The sequence below is a fragment of the Homalodisca vitripennis genome, chromosome 6 (assembly GCF_021130785.1).
Source record: "Homalodisca vitripennis isolate AUS2020 chromosome 6, UT_GWSS_2.1, whole genome shotgun sequence".
Lineage (NCBI taxonomy): Eukaryota > Metazoa > Arthropoda > Insecta > Hemiptera > Cicadellidae > Homalodisca > Homalodisca vitripennis.
In genome coordinates, this window is record NC_060212.1 from 142,991,792 (window position 1) to 143,018,034 (window position 26,243).

General features: G+C 34.9%; 1 protein-coding gene across 1 annotated transcript in view; it reads right to left on the minus strand.

Moving 5' to 3' along the window:
- Positions 1 to 26,243, minus strand: part of LOC124364965 (zinc finger protein Gfi-1b) — a 78,205-nt gene that overhangs the window by 21,636 nt on the left and 30,326 nt on the right. The window contains exons 3-5 of the mRNA XM_046820817.1: positions 14,281 to 14,952; positions 11,080 to 11,371; positions 9,817 to 10,016 (exon numbers count right to left, since the gene is read on the minus strand). Coding sequence (XP_046676773.1) covers positions 9,817 to 10,016; positions 11,080 to 11,371; positions 14,281 to 14,952 — 1,164 coding nt within the window. The remainder of the gene's footprint in view (positions 1 to 9,816; positions 10,017 to 11,079; positions 11,372 to 14,280; positions 14,953 to 26,243) is intronic.

A 26,243-nucleotide genomic window follows, 5' to 3' on the forward strand; every position in this document is an offset into this window, starting at 1 on the left:
CCAGTAAGGTAATGAATATCGATACGCGACTGGTGGAATAGAAAGTTTTCGCATTTGGCGTTGAGTGACATTTTTATCCAGTGAAACTCACTCTAAACCGTACAGAAGTAGAAGAAAGGAAGCCATTTAAAGAGAGCGACAATCAGGTGACCGTGTTATTAAAACTGGCCGGACATTCTGTGGGGTGAATCTGCGAGGTGGTGAAGTCGCACAATTAGTGAGAGGTCCCCCGGACCCTAGGGTCCTCCCCATACCGCGCTCGGACTGTGTCCACTTCTCTTGTTCATTACGGAATTGCTTCACACTCCTTTTAATCATCCCCCTCCTCTCACGCTGTCGCAACCCCACCTGGTCCTAAATCCACAAAACTTTCGCCAAACCTCTCCAACAGACGCAACTCTGTAGTTTGTTCAGATCGAGCTGCAATAAATGACCGATGTGCCACAAGACATAAATGATCTATTCACTAGGAAGTTTATTAATTTTCTAACCAACAGGTTTTTTCGTGCAACTAAGTGTACAATTATTACAAATGTATCAAACTAAAAAACTCACTCTATGATGAATTTAAATGTTAACATATTTTTTACATTTAAGTAAAATTTGGTAATAGAATAATAACAAAATTGTATTTAGAATTGCTGGATTTACGTAGTGGAGTATTAAACTTATACGGAAAGGACACAGAGAAACGGTTAATCTATACTCTCCATCTTACGTTCCAGAAAAATAATTAATTACCTTATAACATTTTCGAGAAATATGAGAGAATCCAATATTGAGCCTTGGAGAACTCCTGTTTTTCATTAGAAAATTCAGACGTAATTTTTATCTTAGTAGCATAGTTTATCACGCTGAACTATCCCTATAATAAAGCCGATCTTTAGAATAATAAAGCAGATATAAAACCATTTAAGTTGACGTTATGTGTAGAAAACTCAGTTGTTCCGTTCTGCTTATAGATAGTGTCAGAAACATCGAAGTGCACTCAATTGTGCACCTAATGAGACAATGAGACTGCCACTTCAACTAGATTACAGTATATTATTTTAGTTGGTAGTCTAGGTGTCTCTTATGTCAAAACTATGTAAAGGTTATTTTTGAGCGTCTTCATCGCTGACTTTCAGATACCAGACACTGCAGTAAGAGGAAGGTAGACTCAGCATTGAAATCAAATTGTAATACTCGACTAAAATCACAACATAACCCTAAATCACACTGCCTTTTCTGAAACGAAGGTAAAATAAGTTTGGTGACCGAAGCTATTGCGACATTATTATTTAGGCCTGGCCTGAAAATGATCAAAATGATCAGCAAACATAGATATTTAGTAAACAGGACAAGTCCTCTCTCCTCACTTGGGTGGTGGAAATCTTCTTCGAATACCTTTACTTAATCGATTGAGGTACGAATTAAAATTAAAATCATTGAGGGCTCTTTTAATCTTTTTCCAATCGTTATTATTGCATTAATTTTTATTCCTAAATGGTGTTTATTTACGATAAAATTTATGTTATAACTGTAAAAGTCAAGGTACAGATATGTTTTTAGAAATATAACGGTTTGACGTGTCAAAAGAGTGTGATAAAAACTTTATTCCTCATTGGGTAAAGAGATTTAAATCTAGTTACAGGAATAATCTCAACAGAGTGGCTCAGCTCAAGATGAAACAGCAACAAAGAGCAAGCTCAGTTCCCGAGTTGCTTGAGATAACGCAAGAGATGAAGTAAAGCAAGACAAAGTTGATTGAAAATCTTCACGTATCTGCAGCAGAGCTTCAGCAAATCAACTTGGGTAGTTGAGTCTGTGGTTCGGTAACGAGGTTATACAATCAGCACAGACAGACAGACAGACGTGCTGAGCCGGACTACCTGATCCTGCTACTGCAACGTCAGATGCTCTTCACCAATACTTACTTCACTTCATACGTTTAACAATGTAATGTACTGCTTTACTTTCATATAAAACTTTTCTGAGCGAAGTGCTTATGAATGCAAGGAAATTGAAAACTGTACAAACCCGATATGGCCGTATCCAGGGAGGGAGCACCCCTCTCCACACCCAAACCGTCTAAAAAAATTATAGTTGCGATAAGTTCCTCGGCATATGTGTAATTAGAATCCTCTTTTATAAATTTATCAATCTATTATTATCTTTACTTACAAAATCATACAATTATGAAAAATAAAATAAATATAAATTTAAACCATATCTCTTGAATTCTTTCCTTGTTTAGTTTATATTACTTTGGATACGTTTGGATTCAGGAATCTTTAACAAACCTCCAGAAACCACACTTTGGTTATTCCGAAGTGGGTTGCCAATTAAAAAAGTTTGTAATTAACCCTAAAACTGGCAGGAAAAGAATTTAATTTTTGTAGCCAATAATGAGATGCAATCTGCAATAAATTGTGTATAATTACATACATTTTAGAAATATAACTTTTTATAAATTACTATCGATAAACATATTTTTATATATACTCGATTATAGTACCGATTTATTGTATATTCTGGTCCTCTTTGTTCGCCACAAAAACATCGTTCTCTATGAACAGCTGTCGAATTGCGAAAGTAAAATCTCCTAGCCAAGTTGTTGTTGTGAATGTATTGTTATCAGCACTGTAAAATAATGAACCTGTTAGTTTCGAAAAACATTATAGTGTTCTATTTTTCATATCATATTTACATAACTATTTATACTGTCATAAATTGAGGTTTACTCGTAAGAGATTGTTTTTAATAGGAAGCTTAAGTGTCATTGATAACTGAGTGCATTTTTTGTACAAAGCCATAAAAGTAATTTTGAAGATAAAGGTAAGTGAAATTGAATACTTTTGCAATAAATGCAAGATTTATAATAGGGTATATAATACAATAATTCTTGGTGTAAAAATGTTTTACAACATAACAATCACAAATTTATAAATGTGTTTATATGTGGTCTACAAAACTACTTTTATAGAAATATTAAGCTATTTTGTTGTTATAGTGTTCTCAAAACTTTCATAAATACTTCAATATAAAATTGTTTGCGTTTATATCATTACTTGTTTGATCATACAACTCTTAACAATGTAACTGGCAATTTGGTGAAAGTAATCATCTAAAGGGTGTTACTGCTGCTCCTTAATGTTAGTAAATCATATAAATGTAATTAATTATTTTTCACAAACTTAATGCAATCAAACGTTTAGCCCCATTGATAAATTCGAGCTTATCACTATACTGATAGGAAAATGGCAAAGAGACTCTTGGCTGGAATAAATTATTTCAAACTCTAAAACAGTTTTGGTCAGCGTTTATTAAATTGTCCAATATTGAAAAATTATATGTTATAGATGAAAAGAATAAGAATAAAATATAGTCTTGTAGTTCCTTATTTGCAGAAGAAAAAATATAAGACGAATGACTAATAGTTATAAGCGATAGTGGACATAATTAAGCGATATAAATGGAACAATGACTGGGCCATTTGTAATTACGTATCAAATTAAATGATTTACATTAAAAAGGAATTGAGTTGTTCACGACCAAAAATAACAAAAGTTAGTTACTACTTTAAAGCATATTCTGCTGAGTATATTTATTTTGGAAAATAGTAACAAAGTGTGTTGTGAGTCCTGTGTAGTGATAATAAGAACTGTTTTAATAGGCTTTTATTCGCGTTTATTTACGCAGCGCCCCATTCAAAGGAGAAATTTTATTGTCACTAAACAATTTATGTTTGTTCGAGTATGAATATATTTCGAAACTTTTGTCTGTGGTGTTCACTAAATTGGTAATTTTTACTATACGAGTTAAATTTGGTAGTTGTTATTTGTTACCAGCCACTCGAATATTCTTTGAATAATCGAGGGTTACCGGTTTTTCACTATTCCAGCTTCAAACATTCGGGTGAAACAACAGTGTTGCTAGAAAACAACATCCGGCACCATCATAATTATTCAGAGCTGAACAGTGTTGGACAGCTGATTAAAAATACAAACAGTCGGCGGGAAAATCAAATAACAGAGTGTGAAGAGCAAGGAAAACACCACTGCTGTATTTGTCCCCGCAGAACCATTTCGCAATCCGTAACGGGCGTCAACACTCCAGATCCAACCAAAACACCGCCAGCTGCCGCGAAATTTAGATTGAGCTCTTGCCGGTGGCAAAATATTGTTCTAAGGCGGGAGTCTTCCCGACCCACCCTGCGGGGTCGATAGGTCTCGGAGGGGAGGGGGGATCATTACATTCGAGCACCGCGGAGTTACTGGCCGATTACTAGTTGGTTTTCTGGGGTGAGAACTTCCTGTGGGGGTGACCGCTAGCACGATGGGATATTCTCCCATAGGCTGGCGAACAAGTTCAAGAGGATGGTGGAAATAAATTTAGATTTAGACTGAAGAGTTTATAATGTCCCTCACGAATTATAACAATGATTAGGATGAACCTAGGATGATTAGAATTGTATTTGTGCAAAGGATACATAATATCTGCACTTGAAATTAGTTTAAAGCACATTTATTTAAAGCAAGTGTTACTAATATTGTAAATATTAACGAAGGAAAACTAGATCCTGCAGAACAATATTCATCATCATAATAAACTAGCAATAATCTATTTTTTTACCATCGTATATCGTATTGGCCAACTATGTACTAAATAACATAGTACTAACTAGTACTAAATAACATAGTTAGTAATATCATAAATATTTTCCGAGGCAATACCATTCTTTTATCACACAACGTAGTTGTTAAATAAATTTATGCCACTGAAGGACTGTAAGATAGATTTAAGATAAAGTCCTTATGAATAGATACATATCGACATTGAAATAAATGTGAGATAAAGTCCTCATTGAGAGATTTATATCGATAAAAGAACGATGGAATATATGTGAAATAAAAGATGAATCTTAATGAAGAAACTAAGATAGAAGTGAGATAAAGTACTCATTGAGAAATACATATTACTTAAGGAACTTCGAAATACATTTTATAGAGTCTTCATTAATAAATCGAAAAAAAGAAAATTGGCATAGATGTTAGATACAGTCCTTATTAATAAATACACGTCAATAATAGGAAAATGAAATAAATTTGGTATAAAGTCCTCATTAAGAGATGTATATCGATCAAGGAATAATAACATATAAGAGACTTTATTAAACTATGCTATTAATGAAGAAATAATGATATGGATGAAAGTCCTCATTACGAAACGCATATCAGTACAGGAAAATTGTCATAGATTTGAGAGAAAGTCCTCATTAATATATTAATTTAACTGATGGAACTATGAGGCAGACGTGCTATTGGTACAGCCTATCCAAAGGAATATAAAATGCACTGAATTAAATTTCAACGAAATTTAAAATAGAGGAGTATGAAAAGACACGTTACCAACGAATAAAAATTTAAACTTGTTCATGAGTGAAGCAACTCTTCTATCAGTATTACTCTTAATATTGTTTCTAATTTGTCTACACTTAAATTATCTTGCCGTGTTGAAATATTCGTCAGATGATTAATCCACGCAGGAATAGTTTCATTCTATTCGACATGTAATCTGTCCTCAGCTACATGGGTTTGAGAACGTTTAAAAACCGTTCAATAAAGTGATTAATTCATATCAAAAGAACGGAAACATTAAACTTCTCAAGAGATTTGTCTCCGAACCATCTCCTAATGAAGATCCTCGCACTCCCCTGAAGAATGCCCAGCCGGGTTTGACAGCCTATAAAGGTTTTCGTGTCTCGTAAACGTCGCAGAATGTTTAATTACGGGCTCTGAAGGCGATAAAGCCCTCTTTACGGCGGATTATGCGCAAGATATTAAGAAATTGTTTTCTGCGAGGCGTCAGCAATTAAGGGAGTGAGTCAAAGGGATGATGTGGCTTCTTGGCCTTGTAACGCTGGAATAATCCACTGCCAATCCTTAGTCCTTAGTGAAAAGTGCCCTTTTAGAAGGAAAAGCGTGAAGGACTTGTTTCAACTTCAGATTATAGTGTGATTTTTTTAATATTGTACTTTATTTGAAACCTTGCTCTCTATTTTATGCTCTAATACGAAGTGCTAATCTATTAACATTACTATTTTGGTTTTTTATTTAGGTAAATGTAAGTAATCAGCCGCTCTTCATCATATTGAGGGTAAAATACCCATTGAAACAGAACTTAACTATTGATCCTTCAATTTAAGTACAATTGAGTACCCTTTTTGATTCGCTAATAGGGTACCAGCCCCCAGAGAGTTATGGAGAACTTTTTTTCTATCCAAATAAGAAGTACAACATTTTCTGTTTTCCATTTCTATTCCTATATATATATATATATATATATATATATCTTGAGAAATACACGTGTGTGTGTGTGTGTGTGTGTGTGTGTGTGTGTGTGTGTGTGTGTGTGTGTGTGTGTGTGTGTGTGTGTGTGTGTGTGTGTGTGTGTGTGTGTGTGTGTGTGTGTGTGTGTGTGTGTGTGTGTGTGTGTGTGTGTGTGTGTGTGTGTGTGTGTGTGTGTGTGTGTGTGTGTGTGTGTAAAACTTCTCAAGAATATATTTTATTTAACGATGTGAAAGGAAATTCATGTCTGAAGAAAATGTTTTGTAAATCAACCACGTGTAAAATTATATAGTAGTTACATATGTTTTAGTTTTGACAAATTATTTTATTTTGGGTTATCGAAATATTACAACTATGAGCTATCTTTTAATGAAAAAACGTCACGTGATTGAAACTACTAAACTGAGTTAAAACAAGCTGACGTTCTTAAATATTTTATAAATTTCTTTTCTTTTCAGTACAATTTAGAAAGAAAATTTATATTTATGACACAATCTGTAACCTATGTTATTGTATATATTTAAAAAAATTTAAAACTTAGATTTACGTGCATACAATAATTCTATAAAACAATTCAACTTTAATTGGCCACCAAATTTGATAGAGTAATATTAGAGACCTCTACTTTGTGATTTTCCTCTTCTTTTTATAACACCTTTAAAGTTAGGTGTCACTTACAACGTTTTATAATTAAAATATATTGACTTAACCCCTAATTACGCCATTTTGGAGGGGGAGGAATCAAAAATGTTTATCTATCAAAAAGCTGCTTATTCGGTCATATAAACACCCCCAAAGTAAAACACTCCCATCTGTATTCATAAAAAGGTTTATATGGGGGTTTATAAGGCACCCGGTGTAATATTTATTATTCAATACAACATTCACTTTGTACTATATTTCACTAAAGTAAAAAAATATCCTTTAATAATTTTAAACCATAAAATAACTGGAATTTATACATTATGTATAGATGGAAAAATTAAGGAATATATCTGTCCAACTGACAGTTGAACTATTTCAAATAAGAATAAGAAAACTTAAAAGCGTTCAGCAGAGTTTTAAGTGTTCCATTGTCAACAAAGTACGCCCCTAGCAAGAGTAAAGCTCCACCACGGGGAGCGTGTTTCTAACAAGATTTGTCTAAGAATGAAGCAGTTCCTGGAAGCGCGGGGCAGGAACATTCCTCTCCAGTGATTAACACCAGACAACAGATCCCGTTATTAATTGTCGCCGGTGAATTATGCACTAATTACAACAGGAGCGGGTAAGTAACAAGGGAAGGTAGGGCCATTACTCGAGACGTAGGCGGTCAGCATTGTCTTGCCGGGATTACCACAGGATTAGCGCTTCTCCGGAGGAATCTTGCATCGGAGGATTTAGGGATTTATAATTGTATTGTACATCTGGTTATTTCTCAAACGTCATACACCAGAGAAGAAAAAATTCTTACGTTGTTGTAGGAGAGTAAGGAATTTTCTTTTATGGATCCTTTTTAAGTCACTCCAGTTTAGCATGAAACCTTTTTTGATGACTGCTTGGAGGGTAGGAAAATTTAAAAATGCATTAAAAACAATTTTTATTTAAATTTATGCTGTATATTGACGATTTTTTTGCAGTTACAGCTAATCTAATTAGAAGTAGGCATTCGTGATTTTGAACTTTAAATAACAATCTTCCTATCCTTTTCATTTTTGTAAACTAGTACAATTACTGGTTAATCTTTGACATAGCATTTATCCCTTTAGATACATCATCCTGACTGCGAGTAGTTTCAGTAATGGCACACACTCACTGTATACTGCCTAGGAAAGAGTTAAACTAGCTAGTACAGCTACTGGTTATATTTATTCTAGGGAAACTGTTCATACTCCGAATTTACCACGTTTCTATTAAATTAAAATGGTACCACAAGAGGATTTATGTCCGTCTTCTCAGAGTTGAGACATTTGTTAGATTGTTCACAAAAACCTTATCAGTAATTGATTGCTCTGGTACTAATTGAACTTCCATGAAAATGTTCTTATAATTCTAGACAATTGCAGAGATATCTGCAATTCGAATCCTGATTATTTTTGTAATGTCCAGAACCTCACACCTTACTGATACTTGACACTTAGCTTATCATTAGTACATTAGTTAAACTTAGACTCTCTTATGATTCTTGTCTAGCTTTTATAATTATTGCTTCTAGGATTAAGATAAAAACATGACACATTTTTTTATATTTACAGTACATTTATGTCTAATATTAGTATCGTCTCGTAAATCCTAATTCAGTACTCAAATTTTTAAGGAAGACTTGGAAAATTAAATCATTGTCTCACCAAAGAATTGGCAATGGACATTTTAGCGGCATGCTGTGAAGAAGCAATAGAATATACCCGGGTGTCTTATAAAAAAAGTACTCCCCCCCAAATTACTTTTTTATGAACAGACATGTGTCCAGTCCAGATGCTGTGTCAAAGTGAACTGAATGTGTCTCACATACTAACTGGTAACCAATAAGAGATAAAATGGAAAGAACAGCTATTGGTATTCCCAGGACTTCAGCTGTGTGAAGCTGGCAGCACCCATTAACCAAAATACACCCAAAACTATTGGAATCGTTTGTTTAGCGTTTGTTTAGGTTTGTTTAGCTATTTTTACCGTTTTTTTGGCATTAATGTGAGAAATAGGCAAAAAAAAACAGTGGGTGCTGCTAGCTTCACACCAGCGGCACCCATTAACGAAAATACGCCAAAAACTAGTGGAATCCTAGCTAAACAAACCTAAACAAACGCTAAACAAACTATTTCCACTAGTTTTGGGTGTATTTTGGTTAATGGGTGCCGCCAGCATCTCACAGCTCAGGACTTCCTAATGGGCGTCGACCAGACAAAACGAAACCTAATAAATGCAATGTTAAACATGGTGGTTGATGTTTGTTGATCGGTATAATAACTTGCTTTATGATTTTCTGGCACAAGTTCTCAAAATCAACTAGAACCAAGACTAGCACCAAGACTATCTTGGTGGTTCTAGTTCTAGTCAACTAGTGAGTGACTTTTTATCTGTCTTGCAATAACTTTAAATGTAATTAAATGTAATGTGAGGGTATTATAAAACAATTCAACTTTATTTGCTCACCAACTTGGATGACGTATCATTAGCTACCTCTAGTTTGTGCTATTCTTCTTCTTTTTATAATATTTTTAAAATGAGGTGTCACTCACTAGGTGTTCCTATTTAAAAGTATTGACTTACCACTAAAATACCCCATTGGGGGAGGGGGGGCCAACAATTTAGGGCCATTAAAACGCTCCTCGTGATCATAGAAACACCTCCAAGTAAAACACTCCCATCTTTATTCATAAACAAGTTTATATGGGGGGGGGGGGGACTTTTAAGACATCCGGTATAACATTGATGGCGAGTAATTTCCACCGCCACCTTTATCGATCCATTCAGTATGAGAACTTAACACTCTGACGCTTTATGGACTCACCAGTGTGTATATATGTGTGTTTCTTCATGTCGGACTTCTGGTGGAAACGTTTGCCGCAGAACTGGCAAGGGTATGGCCTAGTGTCCGAGTGGATCAGCAGGTGGGTGGACAGAGTGGACGACCTCTTGAACGTCTTGCCGCACTGCTTGCATTCGAACACCTTCTCCACGTTGTGAACTGACCTGCGACAACACAACCACCTGTGCGGGGTTAGGCAGCTCTTAAATAGAAAGGTAAATGTCTTAGTCTAGAATTAGATCCTAATAGTGTTCATCCTAACAATTTAGTCATCTAAGGATCGTTTCATTCTCGTTATGTAGCCTACTTTCAAATCATAGATTTTTCTTCCTTCCCTTTCTATTTTCTTCGTACACTAGTAGATCTAGGTAAACTGTACATACAAGTGGACCAAAATGCGTACACCTACTCGAATTTGCGAGGGTATCCATGAAGTCATTTTGGGTATTTTTTGTTCTCTTAGGACAAGAAGCTGAGAAACACTTAGTACTAATAAGACATTTGCGGTGCTTCCTGATTGACAGGATATTCAGGATGGGAAAGTCAAGGGGTAGGGGCCGCCTCCTGAGGAGTTCCATAAGGAAGCATTGCGGGTATTATATCTCAGCCATGCTCTGTACCAGCCTCTTCAGTGAACGCGGGCAAGGGTAGCTCGCTATTATGTCTAGGCTAGCAACTACCTTTAACTCTTAGGCAGCCCCACCAACTCCAACAGCCATCTTCCATCTTCCAGTAGATGCTGACTAGACCTATGGACTTCCCTTGCACCTACAATATCTCGTCATTTCAGGTAAGTGATGTGCTACTCCTGGACATCTGATTGTGTTGCCCAGATGTAAGCGACACATTGGTTTTGCTATACCCAATGTAATTTGGACTGGGAGGTATAAACCAGGCGGTGAACCTGGTCACTTTAGATCATACAGTGATATATAAAGGATTATAAAGTGACGAACTAAAATGTTACAGGACTTAGTGGATATTCTTTTACCAAAGCATTTCCTTTTTCTCAATACATTCGTTGAACTCAAATTAAAATATAAAGTCACTAGGATATGCAGAGTTGACTTTCTACGGATTTTCTCTTGAGAAAACTATTTAAGGATTATTCTCTTGGAAAATCATTCTTGCCTGAATAATTATCTAGTTGGATCTATAATAATTAGAATCCTTCGTATCATGGTTAATATTTTAACTCAGAACACTAGTAAAATGTTCCCTCAAGTTGCTCGGATCGCCACCTACCTATGCTGACTGAGGCTGACTTCGGCCCCGAAGGTCTTGTTGCAGAGCTCGCAGGCGAACGGTCGCTTGCCGTTGTGAGAACGCCGGGAGTGGACCTCCAGTCCGTGAGGAGTGGGAAACATCTTGTCGCACTTGACACAGCTGTACACGTCACCTCCTCGCATCAGCAGGTGGTGGTGGTGAGGGTCCTGGCCGCTGGAGGTCAGCAGTTGATGTCTCAGTCGGAACAGATCCTCGGGGGAGGGCGGGTGCGGAGGTATCCCGGAGAACATGGTCCCGCTTCCTGGAGCACCTGTGGGAAGAAGATCTTAAATATCAAATACCTGGAACATTGAGGACTGTTTTATGGAACAGAAATGAGAACATTTAAAAAGTTAAATGAAGAAGTTAAGGTGTTAATTAGGTTGAAAGTCAGCAAAGTTGGAGATACGAGAAGAAGGAGAAGGTCCAAAATATTAAAAATATCTTTTACAAGATCTTACTATTAGCAGATTTGAATGAAACAATTGCTAATTTTCAACATCAAATAAAATATTTTAATATAAAAACTGTAGATTTTTAAATGGCTGTTTATAGATTATTATAGATTAATGTATCAGTTGTAGCATGGTAAGATTCATTATACACCGTGTCCCAAAAAAAACTGAACAACTTTAAAGCCTAATAAAATCCGCAAAGTTAAATTTAGATTATTATAAGCATGACCACATGAAGGTAGAGTTTATAAAGTTTTTTTTTTTTTAATGTTAGTTGTAAAGATCAGCTGTTTCATTGTTGTTTGCTCAAACTGCTTAACCCAAAAACATAACCTACAATAAAGCAGTCACTATGAATGCACAGGAGAAAGCGCAGTGTGTTGAGTGGTACATTGAAACCAAATCAGATATTGTAGTGCAAAGAAGGTTTAGAACACGCTATGGTCGCCATCCACCATCAAGGAACAGCATTCGAGCCTGGTATGATAAGTTCATGTTAACTGGCAGCATAAAACATTCAAAAAAACAATGGTAGGCCTAAACTGCCAAATGAAGCTATTGAGAACGTGCAACAAACATTTTCTACGGAGTCCTCAAAAATCTATTCGCACTGCAGCACGTGAGTTAAATTTATCAAAATCCAGTGTTCAAAGAATTTTAAAGAAAAATTTGAAAATGAAACCTTATAAGCTGCAAATTTTGCAGCAAATTACTCCAGATGACAAACTTAAACGTAAACACTTTGCAGTTACTGTGCTTGATCGTTTAACTGCTGATGAGAACTTTCTAAAGAAGGTAGTGTTTTCTGATGAGGCCACGTTCCATGTATGTGGAAAAGTGAATAAACATAACGTGCGTATTTGGGGGTACAGAAAGACCATATCAAGTTCGGGAACATGTTCGAGACAGTCCCAAGTTAAATGTGTGGTGTGCTATTTCCTATGACAGACTTATTGGCCCGTTTTTCTTCAATGAAAAAACAATTAATGGTAACATTTATCTAGACATGCTAGAAAACTACGCTTACCCACAGCTAGAAGACCTACAGCCCAACGTTTTTTTTCAACAAGATGGTGCCCCTCCGCACTGGAACTTATTTGTAAGAGAATCACTTGATGACACTTTCCCTCGTCGGTGGATTGGGCGCGGTGGTTCCATAGCCTGGCCCCCACGGTCCCCAGACATAACACCATGTGATTTTTTTGTCTGGGGATTTGTAAAAGACCAGGTTTTCAAGTCTAAAGTGTTAAACATTCAAGAATTGAGACTAAGGATTATCACGGCCTTTTCCAAAATTAATGAGGAAATGCGTCATCGAGTGTGTGGGCAGAGTTAGATAGCCGAATCGACTATCTTTTTGCCAACAATGGAAACCATGTTGAGGTTCACAAATAAAGGTTGTACCCAAAATAACTTAAGATTATGCGTGTTACTTTAAATCAAAAAATTCTTTTATATGTGTGTTATTAAAATAATTACAATCTAATAAAGTTGTTCAGTTTTTTTTGGGACACGGTGTATAATTCATTCCATATGACTTTTTGTTTTATGAACATTTGTCAATATCGTACTTTGAATTAAGCAATTGAAAACCGTATAGCAACTCAAATAAGCATAATTTGGTTTTTGGAATTAAGCCACTAAAGTAAAAACACTTTTAGATTACTTTAAAATATATTTCGTTGTTTATTATGAGGATTTAGTTTATTATGTTTTACCCGTTAATAATTCAGTTGGAACCGAAAAAGCAATGACTTGTAGGATACCTCGAGATTATAATGAAAACTACAAAATGCATCAAAATTTATTTTGCATATTTCAAATTTTACTTTAGCATTCCAGAGATATTATTTGATTACACATACTCGTTTGCATAATTTTGCAACATATCTTGAAGTTTTCCTTATAGTTTTATTAACTTTAGCAATTTTTACTCCACTGTATCAGTGTAAAAATGTAAAAATGTGTTATGTTCTCTTAACATGTTATTATTACATTTGTTGCTATATTTTTAGATATTATAATAAATAAATATTGTTCACTATTATATATGGTATGTTATACATTTAACCAAATATGGTGGTTAGTTGGTTGACATTGTTGTACACATTGACATCATCTTATTACGAACGTTTTTATCAATATTGAGAATGATAATACTAAATTTGGCATGTGCATAATAATCATTTGTGGACGTTTTCAAAAGCTTTCAGTTCTTTATGCTAATGTAATGCCTTTCCACACACAAAAAAACTTTAAGAAATGTTAATGGTGGGCATTCGCAATTGTATCATATTTTTGGCTCTTCTGACTCTACAAGTAAAAATATTCTTAAAACACTTTTATATATGAAGTTGTATTGCGATTGGTAAAATCTTTGAACAGAATTTGCCAAAATTTCATTTATTGAAAACTAATACTAATATTTCTTTAATCTATTGTTTTAAGGTAATTGCCGCACATGAAATGTACCACAAGAATAATTTATTTTTCAACAATGAGGTGGGAATTAGCAGTTTATTATTATAGATTTTATAACAGTTAATATCACAGAAGTATAACATTTTCAACTTCTAAGAAAGTAGGCTATACCTAAAATAATCTGACAAGACCATTAATGCATGCATACGAGACTAATCACAGAATATGACGATGTCGTGGTAGCCACAAACTAATGCTATGTAATATAATAATAATAAATGTAATGTAATAAATAATTAGGTACCTTGAGGTACAGAGGAGTTCGCCATGGCTGCAGCTGCAGCCGCATGGACAGCGCCGAGGCTGAGGTACAGAGATCCGGTTAAGAGGTTCTTGTTAGCATCTACATCACCGTCCTTAGGTGTTCCATACAGACCAGGAGCCAGCGGAAATCCAGGTGGAGACAGAAAATGTCGGGGAAGAAGTCCTGAGTTGATCGGCTCCTTGTCCTTCAGAAGGATGTCGGAGAAAGGTAACCCAGGATAGAAAAAAGACCTAGTCACGGAAATTGTTTCTGAGAAAGGAGGATAGTTTCCTGGATCTTTCCTGATCCGAGGAAAATCCGGCCTCAGTAGGGCACTGACACTGAAGGCTTCGGCTTTCTTGGACTTGATGACGGGAGAAGTTGTCCGCATCGTGACCTCCAATGGGGGAGTTCTCGGCGGACTGTCCACCTCCAGTTCTGGTGACGTCGATCTTGATCTCGATCTCGACCTCGATCTTGACCTCGACCTTGAGACTCGCCAGGACTCCACCCTTCTGGGAGACCCGGCGTCACCGTCTGTCATGGTGGTAACATCACTCCTCACCCCATTGATGTTCTTCATCTGATGATTGTTGTTGTTGGAAGTGTCCTCATCTTCTTCCTCGTCTTCAGACTTTTCCATTAATCTGTCCACTCCAAACTTGATAGCGTCTGCAACAAAATGGTCAAGTTTAATGACGTAATTTTAGAAAGATGACTTTTACCGGATGATTGGAAAAATATTTGTAATTTTAACTTTTAATTCATCTCCTGCTTAAGTAGAAATATTCTCAATTAAAAAAAAAAAATATTTCTCAAAAGATTTCCCAGTGATTAATGGGTACCATTTAACTACAGCTATAATCATTTTTTTGAAAATTCGCAGACTGAAAGAAATGTAAACAATTTAATGCGCCTAAAACGGGGTACCATGAGAGTCCCAAACTGGTGATGATGCATTTTACAGTATTGACTGGCCAAAAGCAATCAACTCTTGTGGATTTGAATTAACACTGGAACAGAAGTACGATTACAACAAAACTGCAATGGCCGGGTTCGGCGATGAATTTCACGAATTTTAGCGACACGCGGCTTACGGAGGGATTTCCGCGCGTCCAATCATCGGGGAAATTGGCCGGCGCGAAAAATTGGATTTCAAAAACTTTGCACTCCCCTGGATGTGACAACAAACAACAGAGCGTAATCAAAGCGTCAAACAAAATCCACTAAATGTTTTGACCACATTGTTTATTCCGCAGTGGTTTTTGTTTGGCTGTGCGGCCGTTGTGGAGGGGGTGGGTGGTAGGATTACGGTGTGAATTGTAATGGCGGCGTCGAAACGAATCACACGGCGGATAAACCGGCGGGAAAATATCACACCGTGTCGATTTGGCGGGAAATAATGAAAATTCAATCCTCGGGCCGCTTGTGAATAATGGAAAAACCAATCACGCTCGGACATAATATCGAGGTGATGAGTTCTTTGTGACACCGCTACGCCGAACTCATCCGCCAGTTCGTTCCGAGTTTTAATGGAGTTTTGATCCCGGCTGAAAGGGATTAAGCTGGTGCGAGCGCAACAAATAGAAAATTAGCGGATTATGAGCGTACGACTGCCCGAGCCGTGTCTAGGGGCTGCCGTGTAGGGAGGAGAGGTTAATATGCATGGTGCTGCATTTAACTGAAATTAGTGTAAATAATACATTGAATCTATCATTAATAAATCTCAATGGAAGTGGAAGTAAGTATACGACACCTACAACCCTGTAGGGGTTGTACCAAACACAAGTGTATTTTAAAGAATTTATTAAAATTTGCTCGTTATTTAATAAATTCTACAAAGGCCCAACTATATTTTTGTTTTACTTTTTCTTAAGCCAAAATGAATTATGATTTAACTTTTCAACTTTAACTTAAATTTTTAACTGAAAAGGATTTCAACATTTTTATTGAAGTATAATTTGGTTTGCTTATGCGAGTTTTCCAAACTGTCTGCAAGGGGTTTCTTGAACGCTAGTCTTTTCAACTAAGTCCTATTGAAACTATCATGTTTTCAGAAAACTCCCTTGATGTAAGAATAACTGTCCCATTATTCGTAAATATATATTTGAAACCCTAGTTCTGGTATTAGTGTAATGAAATCTGAAATCAATGACAATTAATTCTAAGTACTAATTCTAAATGATCTATACAAATCATGCAAATCTAAATATTATTTATAATATTATTTTAAATATGAATGGCGTAATAGGCATTATTTTATCTTGTAGACAAAATTGGATGTCTTTCAAACACTCCTTAATAGCTTGACAACCTTAAAAAATGTATTTTCTTTTATGTGTTTTTAGCTTCCACGAGTTCATAATCTAAGTAATAACGTACGTAACGTAATAAAGTAATAAAAAACTAAATCCCTCATTCTAAAAACTATACTTACTTCAAAAAATAAAATAAGAAAACCATTTTATTAAGAGAAGGACGAAATTATGCTAGTAGAATGAGGAAGCTAAAAGAGTTGTATTTTTTTTAACTTATATGCTCAAAATTACCTACAAAACTAATTGCTTTTGACTATAATTGATTTTTGAGAACTCAAATTCATAATGCTTAGCACCCTAACTATATTTATCTCAGTAATCAGATTTGTGTTCTGTAATATTCTTTACGTATGGAAATTAAATGCAATATATACCTACCAAAGCTTGGTTTTTGGTGTAATATTATATTATGTGTCCCTATTTTAACCAGAGTAGCGTTTTTAGTAAACACTTAACGCTTTATTGAGCAAATGTTTAGTGAAGCGCACAGCAACATCGGAAGCTACCGAAATCACCAACCCCGGCGCAGCACTGCGGAACCAATACCCCAAGCGGGGTGTAAACAGGCGACAAGGTCTTTGATTAAAACAATCAGGCCCTTGGGTAGTTTTCATCAACGAGCCCGACTTCTTTTTAATTAAACTGAGAAATCTTGGCGTAGATTAAACCGTGCATTGTCGGGAGGTGGACGTGCTTCGCAACCCAATGAAATCTTGTATTGATTCTAATTGAATTGTTTATGGCCCCCGCTTGTTTATGTGATGTGTTGTTTTGATTTATCGTCCAGACTGCCATCGGCTCCGCCGGGAACAGATTGAAACTTATGGGGGATGCCCGATAGAGTTGTCGGCCTGAGTCATGTAGTCGATACAATGACTTGACAGATGACTTTCCTACTGGAGATACTCATACAGACGAGAAATCAGAAGGGGACTGTTAAGAAGTTTTGGCTATTTTAGCATCGTGTTACGTCGAGGTTATCTTCTTTAATAACTGGATATTCAGAAATACCTTATGAAAACTCCAAAACGAAGTTGCTATCATATTGTCGAATTTTGTCTTGATCGTCTAAACTTTCCTTTAAGTACCACAATGGAGCAGACATACAAAATTTGTATTCCCTTTAAATAGATTAAGTACTGAGAGTGAGTAACCTAATTAATGGTTATTGAACTATGAACTATCCCAGTTTAGCGTAGAAGTCCGATCAAAGCTATTGTGTTGTTGACCGTAATTGATTTAGCATGATAAAATAAAAAAGAAGGAAATTCATGACAAAACACAATAGGTTATGGCGATGGTGTAGGTCTTGTTTTTATTTGGTGACCATTTGAATAATTTCATCCCCCATTAATCACTAAATTACTTCTGAACTAAGGGAGAATATTTTTAATGTTACGGTCTTTGCTTTATCACTTGTCGTTTGTATGGTTCTTAAACCATGACGGTTGATGAAATAAATAATCGTTCGTTTTTATACTTTTTTGGACACGTTGGTTTGGTATTAGCTGAAACGGGATTTTAGGAATTTCGAGGTTTGGATATTGTTTTGAGGCTTGGGTTTAAAGAAAAAAAAGTAAAGAATTCACCTGGCGCAGTTGGTTCTAAGAAGCCCTCTCTGCCAATTATAGCCTACTGGGGACCAGCGGCCTAAAGGCCTATCCATGCAGCAGCCACTCTCTATATTACTTGACTTGGCTATCTTAACATCTGTACCCGTCTTACTACCCCATTAGCAAAGTTAGAAGAGTTATAATTCTGCATTGGTGGTGGAGTTACGTAAGCTTATATTAATTTAAACAAACTCTCCAATAATATAAGTTTTTAATTTTGTGAGGCCTTTCGTACTCAGTGAGGACATCTTCGGACCCACACAACTGAGTTGGAGAGTTTGTTTAAATTAATATATAATTTCCGATAAGAAAGAGCTTCAAGAATGTATTACTTAAGCTTTTCAATATAATCAAGATCGCAGTTATTTTTTTCAGGCTTTCACTGAAACTGCGCATTCCTTTTCCATTCCTAATTAGGCTGTTAATTAATAAACCTTGTTACAAATATTTCGATCTTAGCAAAAGATCCACTGCCTGTCACACTGCTCCTCATTTATACTTGTCCAAAAAATACATGCTTGAACACGTCATGTCTTAATTTACAAGTGATAATAATTATTGACCAAATCAAATTAAATATAAAAGATTTTCTTCTCATTTGGTCCGGACTGTTAATTTTACTGCGAATGTAAAACAAGAACATTTAGAACCCAATTGCTACGACTGAAAAAGACACATAGATACCTGTTAACACAGCCATTCATTGAATCACACTGCACGTTTCTACTTTGATTTATTTAAGTCTCGCTTTTTAAAATATTGCTTTAATTTATACAGGATACCAATTAAATATATTTATCGAGGAGGCGATTAATGTTTGGTAGCAATTGAAGTATCATTCAAAGATATAAATACTTCTTGAAAAATAACTTAATATTCGTAATTTTAATAAATTTAGGGCAGCACCTATTTTGCAAAATCGGGAATTAATTTTGCTGCCCATGCTGAGTTTTAATTTTTCTTAATTTGAATTATACCATTAAAATTACTCATGTATATTGTGCATTAAATAGTAATGGTAAAAAGCCAGTATGATAAACAAGAATATTTTAAACAAATTTACATTGTAAAATTTAAATTGCTTTATTAGGTTGTTATTAGGTTTATTTAGGTATAAAGCGCCAACTAAAGTTCTTGGCCTTTACAAAAATATAGTTTACTTATTGTTAACAAAAGCATACAAGATTACTCAATTTAAATTTTAACACTATTAATACATTGTTACGAAACTACATGTTGATTAAGTTCTAAAATAATATTGGACAAGAAAGGTTCTTACGCCCAAAACTCTTTGTAGAAGATAATGCGCATTATCGATCAAAAAATTAAAGTTCAAACATTTTGATTGATTATAATATTTAAATGTTCCTACCCTGAATTTTCATATCAGATTCTTTCCATTATAGTGTTAAATTTATCGATATTGAAAATATTGGAAATGATTTCTGGAAAACTTGGATACCTCAAGTACTTTAAATAACTAAATTAAAAGCTACTATTGTATACTCCGTAAATAAAAATGTTAGAAATTATAACTTAAAGGTGTACCAGATCAACTGACACCTTATTGCAGGCACTCTGATTGATTATAATATTTGAATGTTCCCACCCTGAATCTTTTCACATGAGATTCTTTCCATTATAGTGTGTACATTTATCGATAGTGATAATATTGGAAATGATTCCTGGAAAATTTTGATGCCTTAAGATCTTTAAATTACTACACTATTATTGTATACTCGGTAAAAAAATGTTAGAAATTATAAGTTAAAGGTGTACCAGATCAACTGACACCTTATTGCAGTCACTCTTTCATCTCGATAGGGAATCCTCTAGTTAGTCGGACTGAAGGCTTGGTTCAGACAAGACAAATCGCAAGGTCATTCATCAGGTCTCGGCGAAGGGGACGATTACTGCCTGCACCCCCTCATTACATTCACCCCCTGTCACCCCGCATTGTTCGCAGGGCATCTGTTGAGTGTGTGCCATCAACCTTATTGATAACTATTAGGTTATAACTGCTGCCATCCATAGGGGTGGAACTCCCCTCTTGATAGAGATACCCGGAAGATTGGGTCAGATTGGTTTCAAGACTTGAAGGTGTTTTAGTGTAAGAGGTTTCTCAAATGGCGAGGGTCAGAACCTTGTGTTTCATTCTTCACTTAGTAAAATGTTTTTACAGTAGAGCGTCAAATATTCGGACGTCAAAAATCCGGACCGTCCATGATCCGGATTCAATTCTGGCTGAAAAATATTTTGTTTATATATGTACAGATTTAAGAAAATCTTCACACATATACATATATATATATATATATATATATATATATATATATATATATATCGTAATTTAAGTAATTTATTAAACACAGTTATACATAGGGATAGTATTTTAGTTTTATATAGCCTAGATATACTTTGTACTATGAAATTTTGTACTACTGTATTTTTTCTGTAAGTTAAAAATTTAAAGCTTTGATTATTAACGTAATAAATAATTTTAATAATGCACGATTGCACGTACCTTTTCATTACCACTTTGTCATTACCTCTTTTTTATGGTTCATTTCGAAAATGCGGACATTTCAATAATCCGGACGGGGTCGGGTCCGAATTGATCCGGATTATTGACGCTCTACTGTAAATACTTTCTACTAAAATATGAACACGTTTCATCTAAAATAATTTGAAAACATTTTATTCTCAGGACTGATTATGAGACTGAGAGTATAAGAAATAAAATGACTCGAAACTTGTCAATTCATACTAGGAATTGATATCAATATTTTTATGTTCGGTTGCCATTCATTAGGCTTACTTAATACACATCAGCAGTATTTTCAACATGCTATTTAAATGCGTAAATCACGGCATACAATATAGTTTAACACCTAAGTGTCTTATAAAAAGAGTCCCTTTAGAATCAAATCTTTCAAATTAATTTTCATGTATAACAAAATTAATTTCAATCATAATTCTTCTGCGTGTGAAAAGCTTAACACGATTCCGTTAAAATGGGATATTTCTGGAATTATGTGATTATCAAGTCAACTGGAAAATTTTCACCTTTACAGTGCGGGTTTGTGATGAGAACAAAAGAACCAAGCAGGGCCATGAATACAGAAGGGAAAAGAAATTCAGATTTTACCTTGGAAACTAAACAGAGCCCGTATTTTTACAGGCGGGGCAAAACGTTGCGCGAGATTTGCGTCGTTCTTAAATCAACAACGTCGAGGCTGTACAAAGAGTTGGACGTTTTTATCAGCGTTGACACACGGACATAAAGCCAGAACTCGATTTAGTCAACAGACTGGCGCTGTTCGTGACCGAACTACCCTCGTAAATTACGGGGTTGTTGGTTGTTGACTTAGCTCGCGCGCCGGACATCACAAATAGATTTATAGCGAGCGTCAATAAACATGGCCTGGCCAACAAGAGAAGAAATAGTGTGGGGTCGATAACGAGTCCTTGCGGAACCCCTACTATTTCCGACGTTCTGATCTTTAGTGTTTGTGGAGTTTGTTAGGTACCAGTAGTTTTATGATTGGCCATAAATAGCGGTTCTGTCCTTAATTATTGTCAGGAAGAACTGTACTAATAACAATTATTTTTATTACGAAATCAAACTGTATTTGAATGGTACAATCTCATCCACCACAATAGCCTAACTCAATAAGCACAAATATTCCACTACAAGAAATTTGAGAATAATTAACCATAACGTCCCAAATTTAGTTCATACTAATTGTGTTTTCTGTACGTAAGCCATCGGTCGTTTAAAAACCCGTGGTATAATGGTGGAAATTTCTCCTTAGATGCGAGCTGAAATTCTTTGAAAATCAATTTATTACAAAAAATCTAATTATAGGTTTTTTACAGCTATGCAATGTTTTTTAAGGCCCGCTCTATAGTCCAACTGTCTAATGGTAGTTTAACAACCACGGCACGACAAATAGAAATTTCTACAAGATATACAAATGCCTACAGGCTCATATATGACAAACCATGAATCCTCAACAGAAGGAACAAATCTGGTCTTACGTTTAGTTACAAAATTATTCATTGTTCAATAGACAGTTAGTTACGTTCTTTTAAATAAGATCCAGTTGTTTGTTCCTAGAAGCTACTTGCGTCCATCAAGTATTTTTTTCCCCAGATATAGCACAGTCAAATACTATATTTTTTTATTTTTTAGAGCCTTAAGACTTTTAAATTTATCTAAGCAGGAGGTAGATGTGTTCAATAACATTCTGATGAGTTCAAAATCCAAATTGATAAAGTTTGTTGAGTTATTATAAAACAAACTATTCAATTGTGTATTGTTATAAAAAATTTTCTTTTGTTTAGTCAGGTATACCAAGTGTCTGAACTTGTACAGGGAATTATTTTAATTTTTGGTTATCGTACTATTCATGTTTTAAAGCTTTTTTTCTTTGCACTGAAATTGATTGTGTTTTGTTTGGTTTTATAAAATATCAAAATAGCTATAAGGATATTGCATCTGTGGCTATTGTATATATAATTGAAATAAATAAATCGAAAACCACGCGCTACATCTAACGAAGAGAGGATGTATATTTTAATAAAAGTAGATTTATGTGCAACCAATAAATAACCCTTCAATAGTAATAAAAACTATACGAACATTATTAAAGGGCTTAAAGGGCAAAAACATTATTAGCTGTGTGATGTGTAGAACGATAGTAACAAAATTCATATACTAGTAGAATATAAAATTAATGCAAGGTAAAGTTTGGGTTCGCAATTGTTTAGTTAAACGCTATTTTATACATAAGAACCTTCTTATCTTCCCTTGAAAGACCTTTTAAAGTATTTTGTTCAGGAGCTTCACTTCAATTTTTGACTCTGCCATAGTCCTGCAACAGTTAATATTTGAGAAACACTATTTACCCACTAATGTATTATTCATTCCGTGGCTATTTCATTAGGTAGTCTTGGTGATTTTGCGGCCCAGAGGCAAACGGTGACATCACCCTTATCAGAGGCGGCCCGGACGTTATCAGGCGGCGACTTTGTCGGCGGCGCGGAGCAGTGGCGCAGTAAGACCTCGAGATAAGGATGATCGATCTGCAGCCATTTTGTTTGATGGATGAAACCGCTAAACCCTGATTGTAATTAAAATGTCCACTCGAGTACCACCTGTCCCCTCGATCCTGCAACTGGCGAAATATCGGGAAACTGTCGGAGAACAATGCGTTTTATTTTTAGCTCCATCGAATGGTAAGAAGTATTAGATTGATACCGAGACGTTCACGAATTCTTGTCTTGATAACAATAAATCACAGTTTTTAGACCACTGATAACACAATAACCGATAAGGTGCGACTAAGACAGGCACTTTCCCTGATGGATACCAATAATACCTTATATTACATACATATAATTTCAAATTAAAAAAAAAACATACATATCTTATACTGTATATATAAAAATCTTGAGTCACGATGTATGTTGCCAATAAACTCCAAAACGACTGAACCAATTTCAATCAAATTTCACATGTATCCGTAATTTAGTCTAACTTAGAAGATAGGATAGTTATTATCTGAATTATTCGCTTATGTCGTGAATATAAACGAATAAAATGAAGAAAAGTTTTCAAAGCGCCTGCACATTATAACCTGCAATTACGAGATAGATACGTATATTAAACAGTGAAACACTATTTGAAGGCGCTAAGTTATGATGTATAATTGTCTAAACTAAATTTTTGGTTGAACTTAAAGGTTGAGTGGTAGACCACTTTGTAATAAAATACATTATGCATGTACAATACATTTTTGACATATTTTCTTGATCGTGACATCAAGGTAAAATCTACATCGGGGTTGGAAATATAATTTACTTCAACCAGAAATGCTCATACGCGGGCAAAACTTACGAAAAGCGTGCGAAGCCGCGGGAAACAGCTAGTATATATATATATATATATATATATATATATATATATATATATATATATATACACACACACACACAAATATCTAAAATGTAATGGTCATCAAAAAGTAACGATATCCCCTCTTCTCTGTCTTTGGATTAAATCTGATATTAAAATATCATAATGGAAAAGTTTATTACATCATAATTAAATTCTATTAAGAGGGATCTAAAAATTCAGAAAAATAATGTTTTACCGTGCTTTTATCATGTAACCAGTCCTAAAATCTTTTCTGTGCTATAACTTCTCTGTTTTTGTGTTTTTATCTATACAATATGAGGGGGATTTTAGATAAAAACTCACGACTGGGCACGAATTACTCTGCCATTTTAAATGTTTATGGACATTTTATTACAACATATATTGCATAGGGAAATTATGGTAAAGTACTTAAGCTTAAATGTCTTTCTTTGCCAACATAGTACGTATCTTACACAAGGGATGTATATCCAGTTTTACGTTTTGCATTCATGATAACCATTAATATCATAATATAGACTTGAACAAGCTGGTACCTTAATTGAAACATATGCATTAGTTTCATACATTCATATTCCTGTTAAGGAAAACTTAATTTAAACATAGGAATAACAAACTGCATAGTTATTTTTATTTTTTATTCAAATTTTTCAGTAGTCAAAGAAGATCATTATCAAAGTTTATTAATTGATTAACGTCTGAACTGTTAATACATGCAAATAACGATGTTGTATTGCTCCATACTTTTCTAAATGTTACATATAAGGAGCTCTTTAAAATCCCTTCACGTCTTGATCTCATAGAAAAGAATTGTCGATGGAAAGGAACGAAAACTTTTAAACTCAGATCCTTTGCAAAGAGCTGATGAGGCAGATGAAGAGGATCAGCTGCTCGGCTGGACGTTGACATGACTGACGTTGTTTTCAATCTTGGCGGCGGCGACCACCACAGACTCATCAATGCAACTGATTAATGCAGGCAATTAGAGGATTGAGAGACTCTGACTGAGTTGACCTCACCAGCTGCTTAGTGATTAGAGCTGGAGAGCTTGGGTGGCTCCGGAAAAGTCTTGGGCCTTCAGCGGCAAAATGTTGGAGGTACTTAATTGCTTTATTGCTGGAAATTATTACTCAAAAGACAAGTTTTCATAATGAGTATTTAGATATAAAACGTGGATTTAAATGGTATTTGACTGGTTGATGTTGCACTTCTTCTTTTGAATACTGGAATGACAAGATTTATCATAGTAACGATTACAGCAACTAAGATTGATGACAGCTTCAGGTTGTTCATTGGTTGATGAATATAATTTCTTCGGATCCACGTGGTAAATGGTGTGGTTCCAACAATTTGTTGCATGATCTATTGTTTTTATATAATATGATAGGTTTTAGTAGAAAGTTTGCGATTGCTATAATGATGAGTGGTTGAACTATTCATGCTACAATTTATGCTAAAACAACAATGTCTTAAACTACATTGTCTGGGTTATTCCTTGTTGTATTCTCATGGTAAGCTCTCTATTCTTATATGTAATGTCTTAATCGTAATACACAAAACGGATATGTTTTCTTACGAGTCGACTTTATTTTCAATAGGGTGTATGCGGAAAATACTGAATGTAACTATCAATACTCAATTTTAAATAATGTTATCAAATGATCTTAGTGGTAAGCTTAAAACATGGACTTAATAAAGAACAGTTTGTAAACGTCGTATGTGGAATATTGAATAAGACAAATGAAATCTTAAGAATATGAAATGAACATTGAAGGTTCAGATCATGAGATTAAGAGCAACACTGTTGTGTCATACCAATTGCAATCAATTATTCGCAACCTTATATCTGTTTGTGGTTAAATCAAATCCTTTTTTCTTTACTTTAATATAAACTATTAGGAATTCTGATTAATGTGGTCTTTAGAAAATTGTTGTATACGCATCAGAAATATTTTCATTTACTATTCAGCGAACTAGATGTTAACAAAGTGACATGTTTTCTATTTTTGAGCAAAAGGTAAGTACTGATTTGTTATGAGAATTTCCGGAAAAAATCTTGAATATTTCTTTTAAATTGTGTAAAAATAATTT